At 63.6% G+C, this 23,446-nt stretch overlaps 3 protein-coding genes across 9 annotated transcripts in view; 1 reads left to right on the forward strand and 2 right to left on the reverse strand.

Annotated features, from left to right (window-relative positions):
• Nucleotides 1-105: 105 nt before the first annotated feature.
• RNF166 (ring finger protein 166) lies at nucleotides 106-9,347 on the reverse strand. 2 transcript variants are annotated; one of them, XM_077133271.1, is made up of 6 exons: nucleotides 9,163-9,347; nucleotides 3,609-3,765; nucleotides 2,280-2,392; nucleotides 1,988-2,102; nucleotides 1,627-1,734; nucleotides 833-1,013 (listed from the first exon to the last, which is right to left on the reverse strand). In XM_077133271.1, exons 1-6 carry the CDS (start codon nucleotides 9,315-9,317, stop codon nucleotides 948-950), a joined length of 714 nt encoding a protein of 237 aa, XP_076989386.1. In that variant the 5' UTR covers nucleotides 9,318-9,347; the 3' UTR covers nucleotides 833-947. The 2 variants fall into 2 exon arrangements, with proteins under 2 accessions (XP_076989385.1, XP_076989386.1); XM_077133270.1 differs by lacking the exon at nucleotides 1,988-2,102 and having other exon boundaries at nucleotides 106-1,013.
• Nucleotides 9,348-9,463: 116 nt separating this feature from the next.
• On the forward strand, nucleotides 9,464-15,946 carry CTU2 (cytosolic thiouridylase subunit 2). Of its 4 annotated transcripts, none has more exons than XM_077133275.1 (15): nucleotides 9,464-9,571; nucleotides 10,161-10,235; nucleotides 10,710-10,788; nucleotides 11,050-11,109; nucleotides 12,493-12,553; nucleotides 13,195-13,304; nucleotides 13,483-13,751; nucleotides 13,872-14,007; nucleotides 14,123-14,254; nucleotides 14,554-14,645; nucleotides 14,735-14,838; nucleotides 14,963-15,092; nucleotides 15,180-15,261; nucleotides 15,489-15,547; nucleotides 15,669-15,946. In XM_077133275.1, the coding sequence occupies exons 1-15, from the start codon at nucleotides 9,501-9,503 to the stop codon at nucleotides 15,742-15,744; spliced, it is 1,536 nt and encodes a 511-aa protein (XP_076989390.1). In that variant the 5' UTR covers nucleotides 9,464-9,500; the 3' UTR covers nucleotides 15,745-15,946. The 4 variants fall into 4 exon arrangements, with proteins under 4 accessions (XP_076989390.1, XP_076989391.1, XP_076989393.1 ...); XM_077133276.1 differs by having other exon boundaries at nucleotides 15,195-15,261; XM_077133278.1 differs by lacking the exon at nucleotides 15,489-15,547.
• Nucleotides 15,914-23,446, reverse strand: part of PIEZO1 (piezo type mechanosensitive ion channel component 1 (Er blood group)) — a 53,106-nt gene continuing 45,573 nt past the window's right edge. For all 3 annotated transcript variants that reach the window (XM_077133273.1, XM_077133274.1, XM_077133272.1), the window contains 21 exons: nucleotides 23,160-23,263; nucleotides 22,684-22,783; nucleotides 22,538-22,591; nucleotides 22,285-22,457; nucleotides 22,097-22,203; nucleotides 21,762-21,968; nucleotides 21,344-21,602; nucleotides 21,080-21,268; nucleotides 20,611-20,926; nucleotides 20,165-20,285; nucleotides 19,935-20,082; nucleotides 19,618-19,832; nucleotides 19,344-19,502; nucleotides 19,108-19,255; nucleotides 17,627-17,815; nucleotides 17,453-17,545; nucleotides 17,178-17,350; nucleotides 16,985-17,107; nucleotides 16,828-16,907; nucleotides 16,550-16,739; nucleotides 15,914-16,457 (listed from right to left, as the gene is read on the reverse strand). In XM_077133273.1, coding sequence (XP_076989388.1) covers nucleotides 16,208-16,457; nucleotides 16,550-16,739; nucleotides 16,828-16,907; nucleotides 16,985-17,107; nucleotides 17,178-17,350; nucleotides 17,453-17,545; nucleotides 17,627-17,815; nucleotides 19,108-19,255; nucleotides 19,344-19,502; nucleotides 19,618-19,832; nucleotides 19,935-20,082; nucleotides 20,165-20,285; nucleotides 20,611-20,926; nucleotides 21,080-21,268; nucleotides 21,344-21,602; nucleotides 21,762-21,968; nucleotides 22,097-22,203; nucleotides 22,285-22,457; nucleotides 22,538-22,591; nucleotides 22,684-22,783; nucleotides 23,160-23,263 — 3,398 coding nt within the window. In that variant the 3' untranslated portion in view covers nucleotides 15,914-16,207. The remainder of the gene's footprint in view (nucleotides 16,458-16,549; nucleotides 16,740-16,827; nucleotides 16,908-16,984; nucleotides 17,108-17,177; nucleotides 17,351-17,452; nucleotides 17,546-17,626; nucleotides 17,816-19,107; nucleotides 19,256-19,343; nucleotides 19,503-19,617; nucleotides 19,833-19,934; nucleotides 20,083-20,164; nucleotides 20,286-20,610; nucleotides 20,927-21,079; nucleotides 21,269-21,343; nucleotides 21,603-21,761; nucleotides 21,969-22,096; nucleotides 22,204-22,284; nucleotides 22,458-22,537; nucleotides 22,592-22,683; nucleotides 22,784-23,159; nucleotides 23,264-23,446) is intronic.

A 23,446-nucleotide genomic window follows, 5' to 3' on the forward strand; every position in this document is an offset into this window, starting at 1 on the left:
ACTTTGCGTCCCCTGAGTAAAGGCAAAACTCTGCATAAAGGAAGATACTCGGGCTCCTTCACTTTTCGTATTTGCCGAATAAGACCCACTGGTTAAGTCTTGCTCTAGATGCTTTGAAATATTTTATTTAAACCTTTTTAAAAGAGCAATAACATATCATGGAACAAACGAGAACGCTCGACGGGTGTTGTGCCCCCAGGAGCCTCAGCTGCCCCTGGTGAGGCTGCCCTGGCTGGGGTGGGTGTTGGCGCTTTGGGAAGGGGACAGGAGGCCACAGACTGGTGCCCGCCCATCTCCGCCGAGGCTGGGATTACCAAGGCTGCCCGGAAGCTGCCCTGCCTGCAAGCCCAGAGCCACAGCACATGGCCACAGACCGGCCCGCACCCTGAGCATGAAGAAACGCGCCCAGGGCTGCCACCCCAGGTACACGCACCCCCTCTGTGCCCAGTGTGATCCTGCTGCCCCCAATCTCTCCTTCCCATGTCTATTTTTTTATTGTTTTTTTTAAAAAATATAACTTTGTAAATGTTCCAGAAAAATACTATTATTCCTAGGCAAACACAGACACTGCAATATGAAGAGTACCTGCTTTTCCTTTGCTCTATAAAATGTGAAAAGGTCATCGCACTGGATATTAGAAAAACGCCGGGATCTCTAAGTATCACAAAAGCCAGTACGGGATGGATGAGGGGGTGGGCCGGACGCCGGGTGGGACCCCCTCCTCCCCAGCCTCTGCTCAGCAGTGGGGCCCGAAGCTGGCTTGGGGCAGGGACCTTCCATCTTGGCGCCGAGTGCGCCGTGGTGCTCTCCTCAAGGGGCCTGTGACGCCCTGCAGGGGCGGCGGGGCTGTGCCCGTCCCGACGCTGTCTCGCCAGCCCTCCCAGGGCTGCTGGCTCTCCCTGCACACCCAGTGGGCTCCTCCCGAGGCATGGGCCAGGCTGCTGCCTTCAGTTCTCTGAGAGGGACAGGGCCAGGGCCGCCTGGAAGGCAGCCTCCTCGTCAATGCTGTAGTCCTGGAAAATGGCAAGTTGGGTGGGAGGGCCCGGGTGAGGGGTGGGGGAGGAGCAGGGGAGCCCCAGACTCGTGGAGTGGCTTCCGAGGCCAGCCCTTGCAGGTCAGCTGCCTCCCCAGCAGGACCTGGCAAGAGCCCAGACGTCCCCTCCTGCAGCACCTGGCAGGTCCCACGCAGACCCCTTCTGCACCCTGCCCCAGGGGCTCCGAGTGCAGCCGGCATGGGCCTAGCTCCCTGGGGGCTGAGCAGAAGGGAGAGGGAGACAGGCCCTGAGGCCCAAAGGGGACGCAGCCCCTTGACTTCCCTACAAACACATGGAAGTGGAACCCCATTCTGGTCCCCAGGCCCTGTCCTAATGGGGTGCTCCCCGAGGGGCCCACGTGCTCTGCCTCCAGGAGCAAACGGGCCAAGAGGCAGCCCCAGCAGGACTGAGAGGCAACAGGGCTCAGCGGCTCCCGCTTGCCCGGATCCCCTGGGAGCTGCCAGAGGATGCGGCCAGTCGCTGGCACCCCCTGGTGGCCACATGGCCTCAGCACGCCCACAGGCCCCGGCAGCCTCCCAGGGGAAGGGTGAGGGCCGGACACAGCGGGCCCAGGTGGGGGCAGGATACGCACCACAAAGGTGTCATAGGAGAACTTGTGCCGGTGGAGGAGGTGCTGCAGGAAGTTGGCACTCTTGTAGCTGGGGTCACCCCAGGGCATCGCCGAGCAGACTGGGCAGACCTGGGACGGGGCACAAAGGTGAGGCTGGGCCTGTGACTGGCGTGGGGTGGGGGACGGCCACTGGGAGCAGCCAGGATGGACCCTCCGGGCTGGACTCATGGCCTCTGAGCCCCCCACGTGGCTCCCGCCCTGGGCCAGATGGGGCATGGGACTGAGCTCCAGGGGCTGCAGAGACAAGGCGGGGGGAGGCCCACAGGGCACCGGGGAGGGAGGCCCTGGTCTGTGTGACTTGGGGTTGGGGCGGGCGGCTCACCACGCGGCTGGGGTCGCTGCGGTGGCTCCCCACGCAGTGCTTCAGCAGCTCCTGCTGGCCCAGGTTGCGGGCCCCGCAGTAGGGGCAGGCAAAGGTGGACCGGTTCGGGGTGTTGCTGGGGCGGGGGAGAAGGAGGGTGAGCGCAGGGGGGCCTGGCTGCTGCCCTGCTCCACTGCAGGCCCAAGGCCAACAGACATGGCCCCTGTGGCCCCAGGCAGCTGCACCTCAGGAGGCTCGAGCCAGGGCCGGGGAGGGCACTGAGGTCCCGCTGCCCCTCCCCCCGAGGGCCTACCTGGGCACAGGCTGGGACGTGGGCACCACCGGGACGAACTTGGGGCAGTTGGCCATCTGCTCCTGGACCTTCCCACAGGAGGAGACGTGCACCCTCATCTTGGCCAGGGACACCTGGGGACGGCAGGGGGAGGCGTGAGAAGTCCTGCAGCCCAAGACCAGCCGAGCGGGAGGCAGAGCCTTGGGCCCCAGAGCTGAAGGAAAGACAAACATCTCCTGCAAAATTCCTTGTCAAAAAGTGGGAAAAAACAAACCAAAACCCAACATAACCCCCACTGCCCTGAAGGCGGGACAGCAAGGGACGATGAGTCAGGGTAGGAGCTCAGGGCTGGGGCTCCAGTGCTGGGGTGGCACTGAGCAAGCTCTTGGCGGGGGACAGCCCAGCCTCCCTGGGCAGGGGACCCCACGCAGGCTCAGGGCTGGGGCTCCAGTGCTGGGGTGGCACTGAGCAAGCTCTTGGCGGGGGACAGCCCAGCCTCCCTGGGCAGGGGACCCCACGCAGCTCTGCCCTTTGACGAAGGTCCAAGAGGTGGCTCAGAGGAGCCCTGGAGGCTGCCCAGGGTCACTGAGGGGAGGGAACCGGGAGGGTCTGATCTGGCCCCTCTCCTCTGGGGAGGAGCTGGGCACGTGAGCCCAAGAGAGGCCCCATAGCTGAGTGGGAGACCCTGGACACTGCTGCGGGAGGGCAGAATCCAAATGTATCAACTCAGGAGAAACGCACAGCTGGGAGCCCACCAGGAGTTGCTGAGGCAAAGGAACACGCTCAGGGTTTTCCCTGACCAAGTATGGGCAGCCTTGGGGTGGGGGCCGAAGCCAGTGTGAGGGGCTCGGGAAAGGGGGACTCAGGAAAGGGGGGCTCGGCTGTGCAAGTCAGGGGGTATGGCAGCACCCGCCTTAGAGAGGGTAGTGTCATCCTGCCCCCAGACTCCCTTTGGTGCTTCGTTGGAGCCTTTCCTCTCTCTGCAGCCTCTGGGGGAGATCGCAGGGGGCTGGGGGGCAATCGGGGGGGGGTCGAGGCTGCACTAGGTGATCCCTGCTGAGCCATCACATTTCTGCATTGGCCACATGCACACTTTGAACCAGAGCCCAGAACCCACAGCTCTGAGAGTGGGTCTGCCAGCATGGGGGCCATAGCATGGGGGTTGGGGGCGATGGTAGGGGGACACAGCGAGGGACAGGGGGACAGGGCAGGGCTCAGGCCCCAGCTGGGAAGGCATCCCCCATACCCCCAGCACACCCTGTTCCTGTCCTGGGAGTGGAAGCCAGGCCTGCAGCTGCAGCCTCCCCCCTGCCCCTGCTCGGTCCGGGGTCCACTGTGGCGGCAGGGTACCTTCTTGTTGCAGCCCCGGCAGGGCGCCTTGTAGGATGAGAGCTGCTTCTCCACGTGGGAGGCCTTGTCCACCTTCTTGGGGTCAAAGGGCAGGCGGCAGAGCGGGCAGAGAGGGGACGGCACGTGGAGGCAGGGTTGCAGGCACTCCCCACAGAACCTGCAGGAACACAGGGGCTGAGCACGGGGTCCTCCAGCTGGCAGGGGCACGACTGTGTCCTCTGCCACACCACCAGGCAGCGAAGGCAGGGCTCATGGCTCAGGGTGCAGGGGCGGCCCAGGTGAGCTGAGAGCCCTCCAGGGGCTCCGAGTGAAGACACATGGTCATGGTAGAGGACCCGCCAGGCCTGAGGGGCTCCGGGACTCGTCCTCAGAGCAGGACTGAAACTGCCCAGGGTTGCACCACCTGGGGCCACATGAGGTGCACCATTCCCAGGGCACTTTGGGGGCACCAGGCAGCGACCCCCCTCCTGTTATGTCGTGGGCCGTGCCCCTACACTCGCCACACACCAGTGGTGGCCAAAAGCCCAGTGCTGGAGGTGGGGGGTTACCATTCCAGCTCGGGAAGGGCAAGGGCAAGCTGCTCTCGTTTCCTCGCCTGGGAAGTGGGACTTAGCCTAGATATTCCTGAAGACTCACAAGCCAGTCCAAGTGGAGGCCTTAACTAACAAAGGCTGGGTGTGTGCTTGTGGGTTACTAAGGCCACCAGCTCACTGTCACTGGCGTGAACATGATCTTGGGGCTTCCTGCTGTCCTGGAGTGCTTGGTGCTGTCTGGTGGCGCCCATGTCCCAGGGCCAGCCAGAGAACCCCTCTGCGGGGCCCTTGCGTGTGCTCTGGGCTCCCTGGGGACCTCCTAGCCTTCCTGCACTGGCACCTGCACCCTGCCAGCTGCTGTTTATAGCTACTGTACACTGCAGGTATTAAGCGCAATGTTCAGGCAGGAGGGAAAGCAGCCAACGGAAGCTGGAGAGTTCTTTGGCATGAAACTCCACAGGGAGGAAAGGGAGAAGGAGCTGAGTCCCAGGACCACCTCGGTCCAGCGTGGTGAGAGGCGCTGCGGAGCCTGCTCAGGTGATGGGGCCCTGGCAGACAGTGACACTGGGATGGTAAATGGAGCTCCTGGAGCAACGGGGCAGTGCCTGGCTCGGGTGGGGGCAGTGGGGCAATGCCTGGCTCGGGTGGGGGCAGTGGGGCAATGCCTGGCTTGGGTGGGGGCAGTGGGGCAGTGCCTGGCTCGGGTGGGGGCAGTGGGGCCCGACCCCTCATGAAGACGGCCAGTTCTGCAGAGTGGAATCAGGCCGGGTGCAGCTCTGCTCCCCCTGGTACCTTGGGCAGCTGGGCCTGGGGGGGTGAGCCGCTGTTTCGGAAGGGGTTGTGAGAACGTGCCAGAGCTGCTAAATGACTTGGCCAGGTTTGCAGGGCTAGAGTTCTCTTTGCCATCAGGAGACTCTCCTCTCCTTCTCAGGGGAGGGTCTGATTCTCAATCCTGTTCCTCTGAAGAAGGTGAGCACTCTCAGGCCAGGCTGCTAGGGGGGTGCTGCCCCCACCTGCTGCCCCCAGGCTCATCCTCCTGTGGGCACTTCCCTGGTGGGGCCGGCCTGACACCCTGTGACTGACGCATCAGAGCCCGAGTGATTCCTGGCAACCTTCTCCCTGATGAGCCCGACAGCTAAGGCTCCACCGACAGCCCCTTGTGAGCTTGCAGAGGAGACACCCCAGCCCCCCTTCATGCCCCAGAAAGTAATTCCAGGGCCGTCCCTCTGTGCAGTCCCAAAATCTGATCAACATAAAAGCCAAGGAAGGCCGTTCCATCACCAGGACACTTGATGGCAGTGCTTGAGGCTGGTCCCCACAGAAATCTGGACAGGGAGTCACAGCGGGTGCCACCACGCCCACCAGCGGGCAGGGGCTCAGACACGGTGCAGAGAAACAGACAAGGTGCGGGGGGTGGGGGGTGGACAGACACGGTGCAGGGGGACAGACAGACATGGTCCAGGAGACAGACAATACGAGGGAGCAGACACCAGTGGGCCAACATGTGACACAGCATCACTCAGCCGTGAAAAGGAACTGAATTCTGATTCTTGCCACAATGTGAGGGACATTTAAACATTGTCTTGCTAAGGGCACAAAGCCAGAATTCAAAGGACCCGTATTGTATGATCCTGTTTATGTGACACATCAGAACGAGCAAATGCATGGAGATAGGAGATTTGTGACTGCGAGGGGCTGGGGAGGGGGACTGCGGGGTAACTGCTGGGGGGTGGGACCTCATTTTGGGGTGATGAAAATGTCCTAAAACTGGTTTTGGTGATGGTTGCACAACTCTATAAACATACTAAAATCATTGAATTGTATACTTTTAATGAGAGTCTGTACAGGATGGAATTACTTCTCAGCGAAGCTGTTAACAGAAGAAAACGCACAGGGAGCAGACACGCAAGTACATGCAGGAGGTTGCTGGCTCCAGAAGCAGGGGAGGGGCCCAGCACAGACTCAGAGATCCAGTCCTGGGGAAAGGCGCACAAAAGGCAGGGCCTGCCTTCTTCCGGGAGGAGCTGGGCAGGGGGCTCAGGTCTAAAGAGCCGACATGCCTGCACTCGGCCTGGCCCAACACGGACAGCCCCAATGTTGCCACACTCCCTGCGGAGGCAGGAGGGCGTGTCCAGGCCATGGGCCGGCTCATGGTCTGCTTCCCAGTCACTGCTGCCTGGTGTGCTGGCGGCCGGTGGTGGGTCAGCAGTGCCTGCTTCTCTCATTGAGGTCTCTGCCAGGGACTGCCTGAGCAGGCTGGCGCTAAGCAGCTTTTCGGTGGAATGGAGTAGCTAAGTGAGGCTTGGGGTACAGGCAACGAATGCACAGAGGGCTGCACCTGCTCTTATACCCCAAACCCTGCAAGCACCACTGGGTACTTGGGGAAGAGGCAAAGGGGAGAGTCAGGCAGACCCCTCCACCTGGACTCCAGGGGACCAGAGCACATTGATTACCCTGCCCTCAGGTGCAGGGGAGCCAGGAGAGGCGACGGGGTGGAGGCCAGCTCACCAAGCCTTCCCGGGGCCCTCGCGGTTGCACACCTGTCCTGCTCAGCTCATATACCCTTGGGCAGGGCCAGGAGCACCTGGGCAGAGGCCCAGCAGAGGCTTTGGTGATGGGCAGTTGAGTGGAAAAACGGATCTCAGCACACAGTTCTGCAAATCTGCTACCCGTTCCTAGGGTCTCTAAGGGGACCCAGAGGCCAAACCATCCACTGCAAGAGCACTGAAGGTGGTGGACAGAGGTCAAGAAGCTGGCCATGCCTCATGCCCAAAGCCTAATCCTGGCATTGCCACAGCACTCTGGGCAATTTGCTGAACTTCTCTGTGTCTCCTCGTATGAGAGAAGTACCAATAGCATCTTCTTCACCCAGTCTGGGAATGGACAGAATGCTTAGAAAATATTACCATTTCCTATGCCTGGCTTTAAAAGCAAGCACTGTAATTTCCCAGTGATTTGTTTTTATTAAGAAACTGCGTGTGGGGACACTCAGATGGGGGCAGATATGGCAGCACAAACTAGGAACAGAGTCATGGAAGTAGTCCAGGGCTGGGCCCAGAATGGACAAGCTCTGTCTGCCCCAGATGCATGCCCAAAGCCAGGTCCACTTCTAGCTCCAGCTCTAGGTCAGTGCTGGGGATGGTGCGTCTCCCTGTGGGGCCCCTGCAGAGTCTCCTGAGACCTCTTCCACAGAGCACTGCCGTGTGAGCTGCCCTCCCTATCAGATCCTCTTCTGTCCTGGTGCTGGAGCCAGGTACCTGCCTCCAGACACAGCAGTGCACGCCACCATAAAATCTCCTTTGTGGAAGGAGGGTGGCTTCCTCAAGTCAGGAATTCAAGGGGGGAAGTGACGTGATCATCAGAAAACACTTTAAAGAAACATTTCTGTGCTCATTTGCATGCATGCTTTAGCAAGAAAGGACAGGAAGCCTAGAGGAGGTGGAGAGATAGCGGCCAGGAAACAAAAGCCAGCAGGAAGAGCCTGGGAGCAGTTTACTTTAAGACAGGATGGAGAAAAGGCTTTTGCCGGACCAGCAATAAGACTAGGAAGAGAGCTGTTGAATCCTGCTAAGAAAAACATACAAGAAGAGGTTACTGGTAAAAATGTTTTCACAATTGCTGTGAGTTCTGTATTCTGTGTTACCAAACGTGCATGTGAAGAAAAGGCTCATTTGGAGGGGGAAAAAAAAGACAGAGAAGATTCTGTTTGTGCAAACCAAGAAACTGGAGACTCAGTGGCCGATGCTGGGTGAAAGGCGTGCTAAACTTAGGACCAGAACAAGCCTGACAGCTCTCTCAGCGAGAGGCTAGAGGACCGAAAACACACCTTGAAATGCTTACCAGTATGCGTTTACGAGAAGTCAGTCCTGCTCTGACGCTACTGCTGCCATATGTCACAGACAGCATGAAAAGCAAGGCGCAGCAAGCACCCTGACGAGACATGTCAGCAGCACATGATGGCGTGTGTAGGTGTGTTCTGCTTTAACGGAGGGGAAGGAAGGTGAAGGGAGGTTCTGGGTCCTGTCACTGCCCCTGCCGCCTCTCTGGGTGTCTAGCAGGCACACACCCACCAGCAAGCAGCAGTGCCAGTTCCCTCTTTGTTTCAGACACCTCTGAAGTCAGCTGCTTTTGTGTGCAAAGGCTTCTAAGGCCTCCTACCAGTTTGGGTGCTCCTTGCCAACCCCGTTCCCTTGGAATGAAAACCCCATCTCCACAGCAGCACTGCTACAGCTGAAGCCCTCCCCACCCTGCTCATTTCACTCAGGAGCCGTATTATTCAGCCATTTGGGAGGCCCAGAAGCTGGCACTCATCTCAGCTCCTCCCAAACCAGGCTGGCAGTTCTGTGAAGAGTTGAGCCAGCCCCTGGCTGGGAGGAGAGCCTTGTTACTGAAACACCCTGGAGGGCCCACTGTGCCTTTGTTTCAACTGAAAACCCCAGCAAGGTGCTTTTTGCTTCTGGTTCCCTGTGGATCAGCCTGCCTAGCCTGACTTTTTTTAGTTCTTCACAGCAAACAGCGCAGACTCCAAACAAGCCCCTCCCCTAGCTTTAGGAAACTCCTATCTTCGGAAGTCAAGACAAGCAGGCAGTAGGCTGAAAGAGTTCACGGCACAAGCCACGAGCCATTTATTTACAACTACCCACTCTAGTCTCCAAAAACTGTGTAGAAGGCGGCAGGCACAGCGGTCCGACTGCTGACCTCTGAGTACCCGCGGTGGCCCGCCTGGCCGTCGGCAGCCCGCGGGGACCCCCAAGCCTGGGCAGAGCTGCAGCTCGTCCCATGCGCCCAGGCTGTGGTGGGGTCGCGGGCCTGGGGCCGGCGGCCAGGACGCCTGGGCTCAGGGAGAACGCGGCCGGGGGGCAGGGGCGGCGCCGCGCAGGGGGCACCCGAGCTCCCCGCGCGCCGGGCTGCAGAGCTGCGTAGGGGCGGCCGCCGGGCCTCGCCCCCACCTCCGAGCCTAGTGCGGCCCCATCTCCCCGCGGCGGCGCTGGGCCCGCAGCCCGGAGGCCGGGCGCACTCACGTGTGGCCGCAGCTGCCGATGGCTACGGGCCGGTGGTAGACCTCCAGGCAGATGGGGCAGCTGTACTGCGCCTCCAGGCCGCTGTCGCCGCTCGCGGGCCCGGCCGGCGGCTGCCGCTGCTGAGCCGAAGCCACCAGGCTGCGGAACATCGCCATCCCGGGCCAGCCCCGCCGCCGCCGCCAGCCCCCGGGCCCGGCCCAGACCGGTGCGTCACGGCCGCGACGGCGCCTCGGTGACGTCACACGCGCGCCTTCTCGCCCGGCCCGCGGCGGCGCGCTGACGTCATCGGGGCGCGCCCGCTGCTTCGGCTTCGGTCCGCTGCGCGACCCGGCACAGCCATGTGCCAGGTGGGCGAGGACTACGCGGAGACCCCGGCTGAGGCGCCTTCGCCGCCGCCGCCGCGGCCTGGGTAAGAGCTGGGTGCCCCCGGCCGTCTCCGGGCTTTGCCGTCACTTCTGGGCACCGCGTTCTGGGAGCCTCTGGGATGCCTTGGGCGCTGCGAGCCGGAGGCCCGACGGTTCTCCGTCCCAGCCCCGGGTGGAGGCTCGGACGCGCCCCGCAGCACCGGGGAGTGGCTGTCCAGCCGGTCGACGAACACCCTCTCGCCCAGCCCTACCTTTTGCAGCCATGGGGTCAGCATTGCTGGACACAGAGCTGTCCTTACTAGGAGAGGAAGTCGCTGTCCCTTCCACCCCTTTCTCTCCTCCGGGTCATGCAGAGCAAGTTCTGTGTGGCCTCCCCCTGCCAGCCTTTGAGAGACTGAGAAGTGCCTTCATGCGCCAGCTATTTGAGACTCCCACCCACGCCCCCCCCCCCCCGGTCATTCTTTAAGTTGATAGATTGGACAATTCCTGGTTTGCTATTTTACTGCTCTCCTGTGACCGCTCCCCAACACGGGTGCCTCTGACCCAGCTGGGGCTTAGAAACAGGTCTCTGTCTTGACCAAGCCCACTGTACTCTGGGTTTTTGTTTTCTTTTCTCCCATCCTTTCTTCAAAGCCGTGAGCAGAAGTGTGTGAAATGCAAGGAAGGTTTGCCGGTCCTGGTGATCCGAGCAGGAGATGCCTTCTGCAGGTGAGCACCTGGAGTCAGGGGAGACCCTGGCAAACACAGCTTTGCATGGCCCTCAGGGCTGCCCCTGCTTCTAAGGCTCTGACTTTCTTTAAAAAGCACTTGGTTACTTGACTTTGCATTTATCATCACTTTGGTTGACCCTTGTGTCTTAGTGAAAGTGGGAAGGCTTGCTTTCCTGCTCAGATAAACTCCTTCCACAGTCTAACCACGGGTCAGGGGATGGGAGAGCCAGAAGTGGGGACAGCGGTGTCTAGACTGGGGTGAGCTGTGGGAGAGACAGGCAGAGCACAGCATCTAGTCTTTGGCAGACAGCTTTCTCTTGCTTTCAGAGACAGAGATTGTTAACAGAAAGGAGAAGTCCTCCAGTAGGTGCTAGGCAAGCTTTCCTGTTGCTCGGTGTGAAGGGACAGCGGGGTGGGGGCCGCAGCCTGTCTGAGCCATTTGGGTCCCATCTGGTGGTGGTTTGTGCTGCAGGGGCTGTTTCAAGGCGTATTACATCCACAAGTTCAGAGCTGTGCTTGGAAAGAACCGGCTCATCTTTCCTGGAGAGAAGGTAGAGCGTGGGGTCTGGGCATCTGATTACTCTGCCTTGGGTGAGGGTCCAGCTGCCAGGCTGGGCAACCCAGCCCCAGGGCCCTGGCTTGGAGTCCCTGTTGCCCCTCCTGCAGAGGCCAGGCTGTCTCAGCCGCCTCCCGCCAGGTCTTCCCTGCTGTCCTGCACCTGTGGCTCTTTGGGTGTCGTCTCAGAGGTGGGGAGTAGACAAGTTCCTTCTGGAAATATGGGTGCTCTTTTGTGATGATTTCTTCTTCCCCAGGTTCTCCTGGCCTGGTCTGGGGGCCCTTCGTCCAGTTCCATGGTCTGGCAAGTCTTTGAGGTACATCTCCCACACCCTTCCTGAGCCAGGCCTGAGTGCAGGGCCAAGCTCCGGGGTGGGGGTGGGCGGTGCTGATGGAAGGGGCCTCTGCCTTCTTGGCTGGCATTGGGGTGTATTCTTTTGGGGCTAGAGAGCAGCCTATGCCCCACCTAGGGTGCCTGGAGCTTTTGGACGTGTGTATAAGATATGCAAACACATTCTGAAGTATCTTGCTGGGTCCCAGGTCAGCGCTCTGTCCCTTTGCTGTCCTGTGTAGACATGCAGTTACTTGGTGCGATGGCACGCCTGGAGTGCAGTCCGAGTTCTCCTAGAGGCCACGTGCTTCCTAGGTGCCCTTGGGCCCCTGCAGGCCTCTCCAGTCCTGGGCGTGTGCTTGGGGTGTGGCGGTTGGATAAGTCCAGGTGCTTTGGGGGGTTCAGAGGGAGCTGCCCCGGCTGGGGTCAGGGAAGGCCTCCTTGAGAAGCTGTTTTCAGGGAGACTCTAAGGAGTTTCCTGGACTTTCTTCCCAGAGACACGAAGGAGGCAGGGATATGGGTGAGGGAGCAGCATGTGCAAAGGCTAAGAGGCCATGAGGGAGAGAAGCAAGTTTGGGAGACTGACCGGCATTCACCAGACTAGAGCATGGTGGCCTGTGATCCTGGGAGGGCCAGCTTGGAATGTCCTGGAGGCAGTTGGGAATTCCCCTGCAGGCTTTGATGCCGGGCCTACATCAAAGTGGGTGGTGGTGTGGGGTGCCGGCTGAGGGTGCTGCTGACAAAACTGTGCCCATGAGGGGTTTCCATGCTGGGGAGTTCTGGGCAGTGGCGGGGTCCAGCTGAGGGAGAGAAGGAGGGGCAGGTGGCCTTGGGCATGCAGGTGAGGGGGTGCTGGTTACTGTGACGAGTGCCCTTCTGTGGCCTTCTCTGGTTTGCTGTTATTTTTCCCTCATGGATCCCTTGGACCTGGCCAGAGGGGTGGGGTGAGAGGGGCCCCAGTTCCTTCAGACCCAGTAGCTGGGCCATTTCCTCCTGTACCTGGGGACTCCGCCTTTACCTTTGCTAGCCGGTGATACCATATTCTTGTGTGGGCAGCACTTTTTGGGGGCAGGCGACAAGGGGTCACCAGGGCAGTTGGGGTGGGCATGCACTGAGGTTCTCTCGGCCAAGAGTGGACCGAGGCCTGCCTTGGAGTGAGCTGCGGCTCCGCAGGCCTATCCTGAGCAGCTCCGGGCAGCCCACCAAAGGTCGCGCTGACCGGTGTCATTAAACCACTTCTTTCGGTGAAGCATGAGGCCTGGTGGACAGTGGCTTCTGCTGGCAGAGTGTCCTGTGGTTCCTGGACCTGAGGGTTAGGGTGCTGGCCACTGGGCCTGGGCTTTGAGTCCCTCGTCACATCTCCCTGTAGGGTCTGAGTCGAGATTCTGCCAAAAGGCTGCGCTTTGTGCCAGGGGTCGTCTACATTGACGGTATGTGTAGCTTTTAACCCTTCCTGATGTGGCCACTGGGGGTGGGCCTGGGCTCACACTCCCTCTGGTGGGGCCATTTCTCTGCAGGTGACAGAGTGGACATGTCCAACTGTGTCCTAAGGTTTAGTGAGTCATAAAAGAGGCAGGGGCCAGGAGCACTGGCTGCCTCCTTCATGGCAGCAGGAAGGACAGGGCCTCGGCAAGCAGACAGGCATGAGCAGGACCGAGCTCAGCGCTGTCCGTGGAGAGGGCCAGGTGGCATCTGGGGCCGAACCTGAGGGCCAGCCTCTGCTCCCGCGACACAGGGACATCCCCAGGCTGCACAGGCAGCAGGGCCCGACCAAGGGACGGCCTGTCTTGCACTCACAGCTGCCATCTACCACTGTAAGCGGGACCTTTTCCTGCCCTGGTCCCTCGTTCTTGCCTTGCCCTCGGGGAGCTCCCAGGTGGGCCTCTCTGCCTCAGCCATGCTGAGGAACCCACTGCCAACTCTGAAGCCATCACCCAGAGGAAAGTGGGCTCACGTCCTCCAGTTCTTACAGAGTCACTGCCCGGCAGTGTGGCCTCACTGTTCTACCCTGCTCTGTGCCTGTTTCTGGGGAAAAGCTGTGACCCTGACTCTTTTTGCCTTGGTCTTTCAGAGGGGGCAGCCTGCGGCCAGAGCCCGAAGGACAGAGCAAAGGTCCTGGCTGAGATGACGTCCATCCTGCAGACCACTGGTTTTCCTTGGCATGTTGTCGCCTTAGAGGAGGTGGGTGGCTTGTCCGTGTGCAAGAGCCCATCCTGCTGCCCGCCCACCTGGGAGTCCCTGATGGGAGCCCTGGAACTGACCCTCGGGATGGCCATGAGGGTGCAGGGCAGGCTGGGAGTAGTGGGCCTCTGGCCTCTGATGCCGTTTCCTGCCTTTGCCGTGCTTCCTGCTCCTGAAGGTGTTCAGCCTGTCCCTGTCCGTGCTCCAGTGCTTTGCCCAGGAGCTGGCTGCAGGCGAGGAAGCCTACAAGGCAGCCGTGGACACTTTCATCCAGCAGCAGCACGTGCACGGGGCTGAGGAGGCTGGGCCCAGCTCCTGCTCGGCCCAGGTGGAGGAGCAGCTGAGCCCACCCCGGCCACCCCCTGCTGCCCAGACTGAGGCTCTGACCAGACTTTTCAACTCAGTGAAGACACTGACAGCCAAGGAGGAGCTCCTGCAGGCCCTCCGGTGGGCCTGTCTCTCTACCCTGGGGTCCTTGGTCCCTCTCCGGCCCCCACCCTGGCTCCCTCTGCCCCTGGGATCCCTGGCTCTGCCCCGACATAGCCTTTGAGACATCCTGCTCTGCAGAACCCACCTGATCCTGCACGTGGCCCGAGCCCATGGCTACTCCAAGGTGCTGACAGGGGAAAGCTGCACGCGCTTGGCCATCAAGCTCATGACCAACCTGGCCCTGGGGAGAGGAGCCTTCCTAGCCTGGGACACGGTATGCGGAGAGGCAAGGGGCGGGGCTGCTGCGCCCAGTGAGCTGGCTGCCAGGAGCTCGCCAAGAGCCAGTGGGAGCAGGGCCCCCGGTCCTCACGGTCCCCTCCCCCCCCCAGGGCTTCTCGGACGACCGGCACGGGGATGTGGTGGTCGCCAGGCCCATGCGGGACCACACCCTTAAGGAGGTCGCCTTCTACAACCGCCTGTTCACCGTCCCGTCTGTCTTCACTCCAGCCATTGACACCCAGGTGGGTGTGAGCTCAGAGGGGCAGCACGCAAGCCCCTTGCTGTGTGGGGCATGTGGGGCCAGAGCAAGCGCCGCCCCAGGCTGCCACCCTGCGAGGCAGAGCTGGGCTGGGGCCCACGATGGGGAGGAGGTGCTGCCAGCTGGGGGTCCACGTGCCTGAGCACACCTGGCCAGGCTCCCAGTTGGGGGTGGGGCCAGCCCTTTGTCGGAGTCACCAGGCTGTTCCCTCCAGCCCCAGCAAGGGCAGACTTAGGGTCCCCGGCCTGGGCCGCTCCTGCAGCTCCCCATCTGATGGTCCAGGCCCCTGACAAAGCCAGCATCCACCGGCTGATGGAAGGCTTCGTGCTCCGGCTGCAGACCCAGTTCCCCTCCACAGTCAGCACCGTGTACAGGTACGGGCTATTGGGGGGGGGTGAGCCCTCCCACCCAGGGCAGAGTTCTGGCTGATGGTGCCTCTGTGCCCACCCCTGCCTGGCTACAGGACGAGTGAGAAGCTGGCCAAGGCACCCAGAGACGGTCATGCCACAGGTCCTGCCAGCCCCCGCTGCCTCTTCTGCATGTGTACCTTGGACATTGACCGCGCAGGTCTGAGCCCTTGTGCCCCCCTGGGGGGGAGGCAGGGGTGGGTCTGGCATTGAATTCTGGGAGCTTGCAAGCAGTGTTGGGGTTCAGTAGCCGTCTTCCAGCTGCGCCCCGCCTCTGCTTGCAGACAGTGCCACAGCCTTTGGGGCTCAGACCTCCATCTTGCTGGCCCAGGCCGAGACCCCTGCAGCTTCTTGCTGTTCCCCAGGGGTCGGCAGGACTCAGAGCTGCTGCAGGGATGCTGGGCCCTGCAAGAGGTGAGCTGCTGTCTCCCTTCCCTTTCTCATCCCCCGTGCCCTGGGGTCCTGTACTGAGGGGCCGGGAGACCAGATGGACAGGCTCAGTCTTACCACCCCCAGGGGGACCCTCCGAGCCCATGTAGCTGAGCAGCTGTGTTACGGTTGCCGTGTGAATCTGAAGGACCTGGTGAGTGAGAGAGGGAGGGCTGGGTGCTGGGCCCAGCAGCCCCAGCTTGGGATGTTTGTACCCCATCCTCCAAATCTAGAGGCGAGTAAGGCGAGGACACCGTCCTGGGGGCTGGGACGGGCACCGGTGGTGTGTTGAAGTTGTGTCCTGCCCCTCCTCTAAGGGCCTGAGCTGGTGGGGGCCAGGCCACCCTCAACACCCCTCCCCATGCTGCCTCTCTGTTGCAGCCCTCCGTGGACCCCCTCCCACCCTACATCCTGGCCGAGGCCCAGCTCCGCAGCCAGAGGTACCCTGCGCCCCTCGGCTGGAGGGGACCCTTCGCAGGCATGGGCTGCCTGACCCTAGGCCTTGGCCCCATGGGAGGGGTACCAGCACTGCACCAAGGTCCCACTGTGGCTTCTCCTCAGGGCTGGCGTCAGGCAGGAGATCCAGGAGTGTCTGATCGAGGACAGTGAGGACGAGGCGCCGTTGGGGCAGAGCTGAGCCCAGGATGCAGCCTTCCGGCCTGGCGGGGCAGAGCAGAGCAGCCCCTACTGAGCTTCCTGCCTGGCGCCTCCTGAGCCTGGACACAACAGCCCTGCAGGCCATGTCGTGGAGGAGAGCAGGCATGAGGCTGGCTCCGCTGGGGCCGTTCCCTAGCACCACTGTCTCATTTGTATAAATAAAAACAACTTTAATTAGAAAACTCTACAGTACGCGTGGGGAAGGGAAGGCCAGGCCACCTGGCCCGCTGTGGCTGGCCCCTTTGGCCAGAGGCCCTGGCTCCAGGCCTGGTGAGGATGGTGGGAAGGGCTGCCAGCCGGCTCCGGGTTTGGGGTGCCTCCTTCTCCAACAGCAGCAGCATCCGGGCTTGAACGGGCTGGGACTCACAGCGGGCACCTTGGACGCTGGCGTCCCCGCCCTCGGCCTGCCCTGTGTGGCCACCCCTTCATCCAGGCGTGCCCCCCTACTCTTTCTCGCGCGTCCACTTGATCATGGTCTCAGGCGAGCGGTAGAGGAAGATGAGCTTGGCGTACAGCTCCTCCTCGAGCTCCAGCTCCCGCGTCTCGCGCACCAGGAAGATGTCCTGGCAGAGCTTGAGGATGCGGTCCACACAGGGCAGCTCCTCGAACATGATGGAGTGCGAGATCTCGCTGAAGAAGCCACGCACGAACTTGCCGATGACCAGCACGATGGACACGTAGAGGCCCATGATCCTGCAGGGCGGGGCGGGGTGAGGGTATGTGCAGGGGCCGCCCTCCACCCCCCTTCCAGAGCTGGCACCGCTGGTGCCTTGCAGCACACTCACCCATAGCCGGCCAGGAAGCCAAGGCTGGGCGGGCTGACCTTGTCGCTGAAGATCACCATGGGCAGCAGGTGGCAGTCGGCCTGGCAGTTCTCCAGCTCGATGGCCCACCACTCGAGGAAGCTGCCAGCCCCCGTGCCCACGCGCTCCCTCCGCAGCTGGACGCGCACGCCCAGGTAGTCATCTTCCTCGTCTGCGGCAGAGCCAGGTATCTGTTAGGCAATGGGCCCCTCGCCCCGCCCCGCCCCCCGGCCCCTCCCCGCCCCCAGCCTGGCACTCACTGGGCTGTAGCTGCTTCACGGGGTTGGCTTCTGGCCCGTTGGGGGCCCGGATATACTTAGGGAACAGGTTGGGGATGACCCTTGGGGAGGAGACCAGTGGCTCAGGCCTGGCCCGAGGGCCTGCCCCCACCCCAGCCCCTCCCGTGACCCCACTCACACCGACTGGTCCGAGGTGCCCTCCAGCAGGTTGGCCAGCTGCCGCCGCGCGGTGCTGTTGGGGGCCAGGTCCAGGGTGTGCTTCTCGTTGGTGTACTCCATGGTGCCGCCCTTGGCCAGGTCCCTGCGGGCAGGCAGTGTCACTCCCCAGGCACCCGTCCCACCCACATCCCCTGAGCCCGTGCGAGGCCCACCTCTGGAAGTTCCAGGTGAAGCGCAGCGTGATGCCAGCTGTGCCGTTGGCCAGCTCCCGCTTCATCTGGGCCCGGCTTGGCGGGCTGATGCGCCAGAGCACTCCAGAGCTGCCCTCGATCTGGGCCGTGACGATGTCCTCGGGGCCGTACTGGCTGATGAACTGCATGGCCAGCTGGCCCAGGGCAGAGGAGACCCTCAGCGGCTCCCCCGGACCCTGCCCCGGCCGCACTCCCTGCCGCCCGCCCCCCGCCGCAGTCCCGGCCCGGGCACGCACCGGGTGGGGGTCGAACTCCTTGGCCAGCTCCTCGTAGGCCTGTGCCGTGAAGGGCACGATGGACGGCTGCTGGGCGCTCATGGTGAACAGGGGCTGCGGGCAGGGGGAGGTGAGCCGGCGCCAGCAAGGCCCCGGGGCCCCCGCAGCACCCCTCCCGAGCCCCCCACAGCCCACCTCGTAGCCGCCCAGCTTGAGGGTGACGGTGACGTCCACGGGCTGGTTGACCACACCCACCACGGAGCGCACCAGCGACATGAAGAGCAGCGGGAACCAGACGATGGACACCAGGAAGAGCAGGATGAGGCCGCCCATGCCGTACTTGACCACCTTCTTCTTCTTCTGCCCCTTGGGCTGGGGGTACCTCTGGGGGGTCGGGGCGCGGGGTCACCACCGCTGCCCCCCATCCTGCCACGCGCCCCGTCACGGGCCCCTGTGCCAAAACGCGGCCTAACACCCAAGCGGCCCGCAAGCTGCTGGGACCGGCGGTGCTGGCGTCAGGACGGGCGGCGACGGGACGGCCTGCAGCCCAGAGGCCCCTCGTGTACGGCCACTCGATGTCCAGCCATGGGCCAAGACCAGGGGCAGAGCGCAGCTCTTCAGCTAACGGTGTTGGGGCAGCTGGGTAGCCGCGTGTGAGAGAAAGGAGTTAGAGAGCTTCACACCCAGACAGGCCAGAGGCCTAAACGTAGGAGCCACAACCATTAGGCTCGAGAAAACAGAAGGAAAACCCGACCGAGTACGGGGCCAAGGGCATGACCAGAGATCTCTCCAAAACAGAGACACAGGTGGCTGATAAGCACGTGCTTTAGTTGTCGGGGAAAGGTCCATGGAAACCGCCACTCGGACGGTCAGAACCCAGAAGACCAGCCTTGGCGAGTGCGCAGAGAAATGGGAACCCTTGTACACTGCTGACGGGACGTGAACCACCCTGGGAAATGGTCTGGAAGTTCCTCAGAAAGCGAAACGTACGGTTACCCTGGGACCCGGCAGTTCTAGTTCAGCCCTGAGAGAAATGAAAACATGCACACAACGAGCTGTCCCCAGTGCTCACGGTGGCTCACTCATGAAAACCACAATGTGGAGACGACCCCTGCCCCTTCGCTGACAGAGGGAAGAACGAGGCGTGGTCTCTGCGCACGCTGGAGCGTTCTCTGACCACAAAGGGGTGGATTTGGGTCACACTCCAACACGGGCCTTGAGGACGCCACACGGAGTAAGCGGTACCCATCAGAAAGCCACAGATCCCATGTCTCCAGATAAATCCACAAAGACTGGATTTGTGGATTTCTAGGGCTGAGGAGCTTGAGCAGGGGCGTTGGGGGCAGCTAAGGGGTACAGGGTTTGTTTTTAGGGTAGCGAGGTGTTGAGATTGTGGTGAAGGTTGTGTGGCCCTGAAAGCACGGGGGCCCCTGAGCTGTACCCATCACATCCTCCCTTCTGGCACACCGTGGCCCCAGGGCCCGCCACGCTCGGGCTGCTAGTGCAGCCAGGACCTCTGCCACGGCCGCCTGCAGCTGCCTCCTCGGAAGCCCCTTCTGGCTCACAGCAGCCGGGTCGCCACCCTCTTCTGGCTGCCAGGAGGCATGTGGTGGCATCTTTTCTCAGGCTGCTGCTGGGGCTGGCTCCCCCCATGGCCGCCCCCCCAGCCCAGGCACCTTCTCTGTCTCCCGGCTGCACTTGATGATGAAGATGTTGGCGTAGATGTCCTCCACGCACATCCAGTTGGACAGGGACAGCGTGGTGTCCGTCCACACCCAGTCCATCACGGCTCGCAGCTCCACCAGGAACGGGACCAGCCGGAACCTGCCCGAGGCCAGGGTCCCTGGTGAGGCTGAGGGCCAGGCCAGGAGGGCCCTGGGGGGAGCCCCAAGGGGACGGCTGGGCCACTCACCCCTGGAAGAGGAAGAGGTTGAGGTGGTTGTACTTCTTGGTGAGGAAGTTGCCCAGGATGCGGGTGGGGTAGCCGCAGCGGATCTGGTAGGCCGACAGGGCGAAGTAGATGCACTTGACGAAGTACCACAGCTGGGCCACCGCGTTCTGGCTGAACATCCTGGGGGCAGGATGGCCCGGCAGGCATCAGGGCCAGCGGTGGACCCAGCGGCTCTGCCGCGCACAGCTGAGCTGCGTGATGCCCAGTGGGGCCCCCGTGCCCACCGCGTGCCCACCTCTCGGTGACGGCAGGCAGGATGAAGAACATCCAGAGGTGGATGGCGAGCACCAGGACCACCTGGAAGGCCAGCTTGCCCAGCACAGTCTTGCGCAGGTAGAGGGCCCGGTCTACCAGCATCGTGCCGAACTGCACCAGCAGCATCACCAGGAAGGCCTCGGGCACCTGGTCGTCCGACAGCGAGGACGTGATGTCTGTGGCTGCCGAGTGCTTCTGCGGGAGGGAGAGCCTGGGTCACGGTCACGCCAGGCCCAGTGGCCGCCGGACGCTGCCAGAGGGGGGCCGGGGTGGGGCACTGGGCTCCGGCTCACCCACCCCAAAGGCCCAGAAGCCGAAGATGATGATGATGAAATCGACCACATCAGCCAGGAACATGAGGGCGTAGACGTCGGTGGCCGCACGGTATCGGGTGTGCAGGATGTCGTGGAAGAAGCGCCGCGCGGGCCGGCACATGCCCTGGACCCTGGGGGCAGTGCAGGCGCGGGCTGAGCCCCTGGCTGGGCCTCGGTGCCTCCCTCCCCTACCCTCCCCTCGGCGCCACTCACAGGGACAAGCAGAAGCTCTGGAGCCAGAGCCCAGCCGCCCTCACTCTTTCCCGGGGGTGGCTCGGCCTCAGCTCTGCGCCCACAGCCGCCGCTGTGTCCTGCTCCTCGCTGTGCTCGGCATCTGTGGGAAAGCAGCTGCTGCTGGCCGGAGCCCCTGGGGTCCGGCCCCCCTGAGGCGGCACTGCCTCATTCTGCAGGCGAGGAGACTGCACGAGGGGCCTCATCCGTGCCCCAGGGCAGCAGGGACGCAGCTTCCGCCACGGAGCTGTGGCGCTGTCCGGGTCCTGAGGGCCCAGCACGGGCCCTGCCCTTGCCCGGCCACCCCTGCAGGCCAGCCCACCCTGAGGCTGGACACAGCCCCACGCTTCCCCCACAGGTCCCACGCCTCGCCCACCCGGGCGGGAATGCAGCCAAAACGGGGACAACCCTGCACTAGGGCGCTGTACCGCTGGCCGCTGGCCCTTTGGGTCCTGGGCTCGCCTTCCTCCTCCTGAGATGGAGGCGGACGCGTCTCGCGCCGGGGGCCTCATGCGCCACGTGAGGCTCTGGGCTCTCGCCCCTGGGACCGTCGCCAGCCTCGACCTGGATGTTGCCCTCAGTTGGTGCCCCGACCAGCCCTGGTGCCTCCTGGGGCCCTGGGCCGGCCTCAGGCTGGGGTCCTAGCAGGGCCGTTTCTGCGTCCGCAGGCTCCTTCGCCTTCCCCCTGCCTGGGTCGTGCTCCTCAGAGAGCGGGTCCTCCTCGTGGTCCCAGAGGCCGTAGCACTGCCGGACGGTGGTCAGGGACTCGTGAGGGCGACTGGGTGTGGCCACCCAGGGCTGCCTCTGCCTCGGCAGCAAGGCGGAGGTGGCGGGCCTGGGCGCCCGGCCTCCAGCCCCCTCCCAGGCCTGAGCAGCAGGGCGGGCACCGGTGCTCACCAGCAGCTGGGAGCGGTGGAAGAAGAGGGTCATGAGCTGCAGCAGGTCGTACTTGATGTAGCCGTCGGCCTTCTCCAGGCCCAGGATGCGAGGCGGGAAGTAGGGCTTGTTCTCGTAGCGCCGAAGCACCGCGTAGCTGTTCCAGGGGAAGAAGCCGAACTGGAAGAGGTACTTGGCCAGCACCATGACCTGCAGGCGGGCAGAGGAGAGCCTCAGCGGGCTAGGCCGGTGCAAGCCCAGCCTCGGCCCCCGGCTGGCACCCACCTCAGTGAACACGATGGCCGTCATCCAGAAGCGCTTGCTGGGCCGCGGGGTGGACAGCATGGCCCACAGGAAAACCAGCACGGGCAGCACAAGGGAGGCGGCCGAGGCGGTCACCATGTGGTTGAGGATGATGACGAAGTAGCAGAGCAGCTCTGAATGCACGGCCACGCACTGGTACACGGCCCGCAGCAGCCGCAGGGTGCGGCCCTGCCCCGCCGCAAACCGCTCGGCCTCCTCCAGCTCCGGGATGTGCAGGCGCCTGCGGAGCACAGGCCGGGCTGGGGGCGCAGCAGGGCGGTGCGGGGCAGGCAGGGAAACGGGTGGGGTGCAGTGCTGGGCCTGCTCCCCCCACTCAGGCCCTCCCCACACTCAGGTCGTCCCCCCAGGCCCTCCCCCACGCAGGCCCCTCCCCCCACACCTGTCGAGGAGCAGCTCGCTGGCCGTGCGTGTCCGGGTGTGCGTGCCGGCCGGGAGCTCCCGGGAGCCATGCAGGGTGGCCCCTGCCTCGGGGCTGCCAGGCGTGGTGAGGGCTTCGGCACTGGCACTGCGGGAGCTGTAGCCGGTGGTCAGGGGGCTGCTGGTGCCGTTGGTGGCGCTGCTCGGCGGCTCCTCGGCCCCGAGCCCGCTGTGGAGGGCAGCACCCGGTCAGAGCGCAGGGAGGGACAGTGCTGCCGGAGCGCAGCAGGCACACAGGCTTCCCGGTGCCCGCCCCTCCTCTGGGCCCCCTGCCCGCCCCAGCCCCTCAGCACCTGCCTTGATGCCGTATTTGGTGCGTCCTGGCCTTCGGGGGGACCCGTCAGGGTGGCCTCCTGGTCACTCGCGTACAGCTGGCCCAGCACACCCCGGTGCACCTCTCCTCCCTGCAGCACAGACACAGGGTCACTGAGTGGCAGGACGGCCGGAGCCCACCGCGCCCAGGTCCCGGCTGGGCCCCCGCTCACCCTGAGGAGCTCCTGGGTGAGCAGGTAGCGCTCAGCCCGCAGCACGTCACTCATGGTGCTGTGGTGCCGCGTGAAGGTGCGCAGCCAGCGCGTCAGCTCGTCCACCAGGGCCTGACCCAGCACCCCCAGGAGCCGCAGCCAGCTCAGCACCCGCTGCATCACGTGGCCGTGGCCTGCGCACAGGAGAAGGCCGACGCTGAGGGGCTGCGGGCGCGGGGGCCCGCCTCCAGCCCCCGGCCCCCAGCTCACCCACCTGCCACCACCTGCTCCGGGCCCTCCACTGGCTCCTCCTCCTGGCCTGGGCCACCTGGACACAGATGGGACACGGGCAGGGTGGGCAGGGTGGGCAGGGCCCCACTGCCCCTCAGCTGCCCTGGGGTGGCCGAAGGCCTGACTCACCTGTGGGCAGCGGCCCGGCCTGCTCCCCGTTCTGCTCCCGCTCCCGCTGCCGCTGCCTCAGCACAGTCTGGGCGTTGGTCACCCACGCCTGGTAGGCCATCTGGGGGCGGGGCTTTGCGTCAGGGTGCAGTCCTCGGACTGTCGACCCCGGCCGGCCGGGCCCTGAGGCCCCAGGGGCTCCAGCAGAACAGCCGAGCACAGCAGGCCTGGCCTGAGTCCTGCTCTGCCAGTGTCCAGGGGACACCTGTTGGCTGCGTGGGGCCGCGGTGGGGAACCTCGAGGCAAGGGGCTCAGTACCAGACCCCGGCCGGGTGCAGAGACGACGGAAGGGCCCCGGTCTGGGACCGACGGGCAGAGACAAGCTCGGGCTGGGCCCGCCCTCCACCTGCCTTTGGGCCTCACGTGTGGACGTCGAGGGGGTGCAGCTGGGCGCCAAGGGCCTGGCCAGGACGCTGACGGACGGGGCTCGGGCTCACCTGGAAGGCACTCTGTGCTGACGGCCTGGGGTCCTCGGGCTGGGCCTCCTCCTCCTCCTCCTCACTGTCGGAGTCAAACAGGAAGTAGTCCCCCGAGTGGACCACTGCGGGAGGGTGGGGGACACTGAGGACGGGCCCTCACACTCTGTCCTCCCAGTGGGCCCAGGGACCCGCCTCTCCCCTCGAGGGCCCCAGCAGGGGTCAGCGCATGCACAGGACACAGCAGAGCAGTGGGCAAGCATGGGCTGGAGGGGCAGGAGGGAGGTGGGACCGAGGCAGACTCCATG

The sequence above is a fragment of the Tamandua tetradactyla genome, chromosome 16 (assembly GCF_023851605.1).
Source record: "Tamandua tetradactyla isolate mTamTet1 chromosome 16, mTamTet1.pri, whole genome shotgun sequence".
In the NCBI taxonomy this organism is placed as follows: domain Eukaryota; kingdom Metazoa; phylum Chordata; class Mammalia; order Pilosa; family Myrmecophagidae; genus Tamandua; species Tamandua tetradactyla.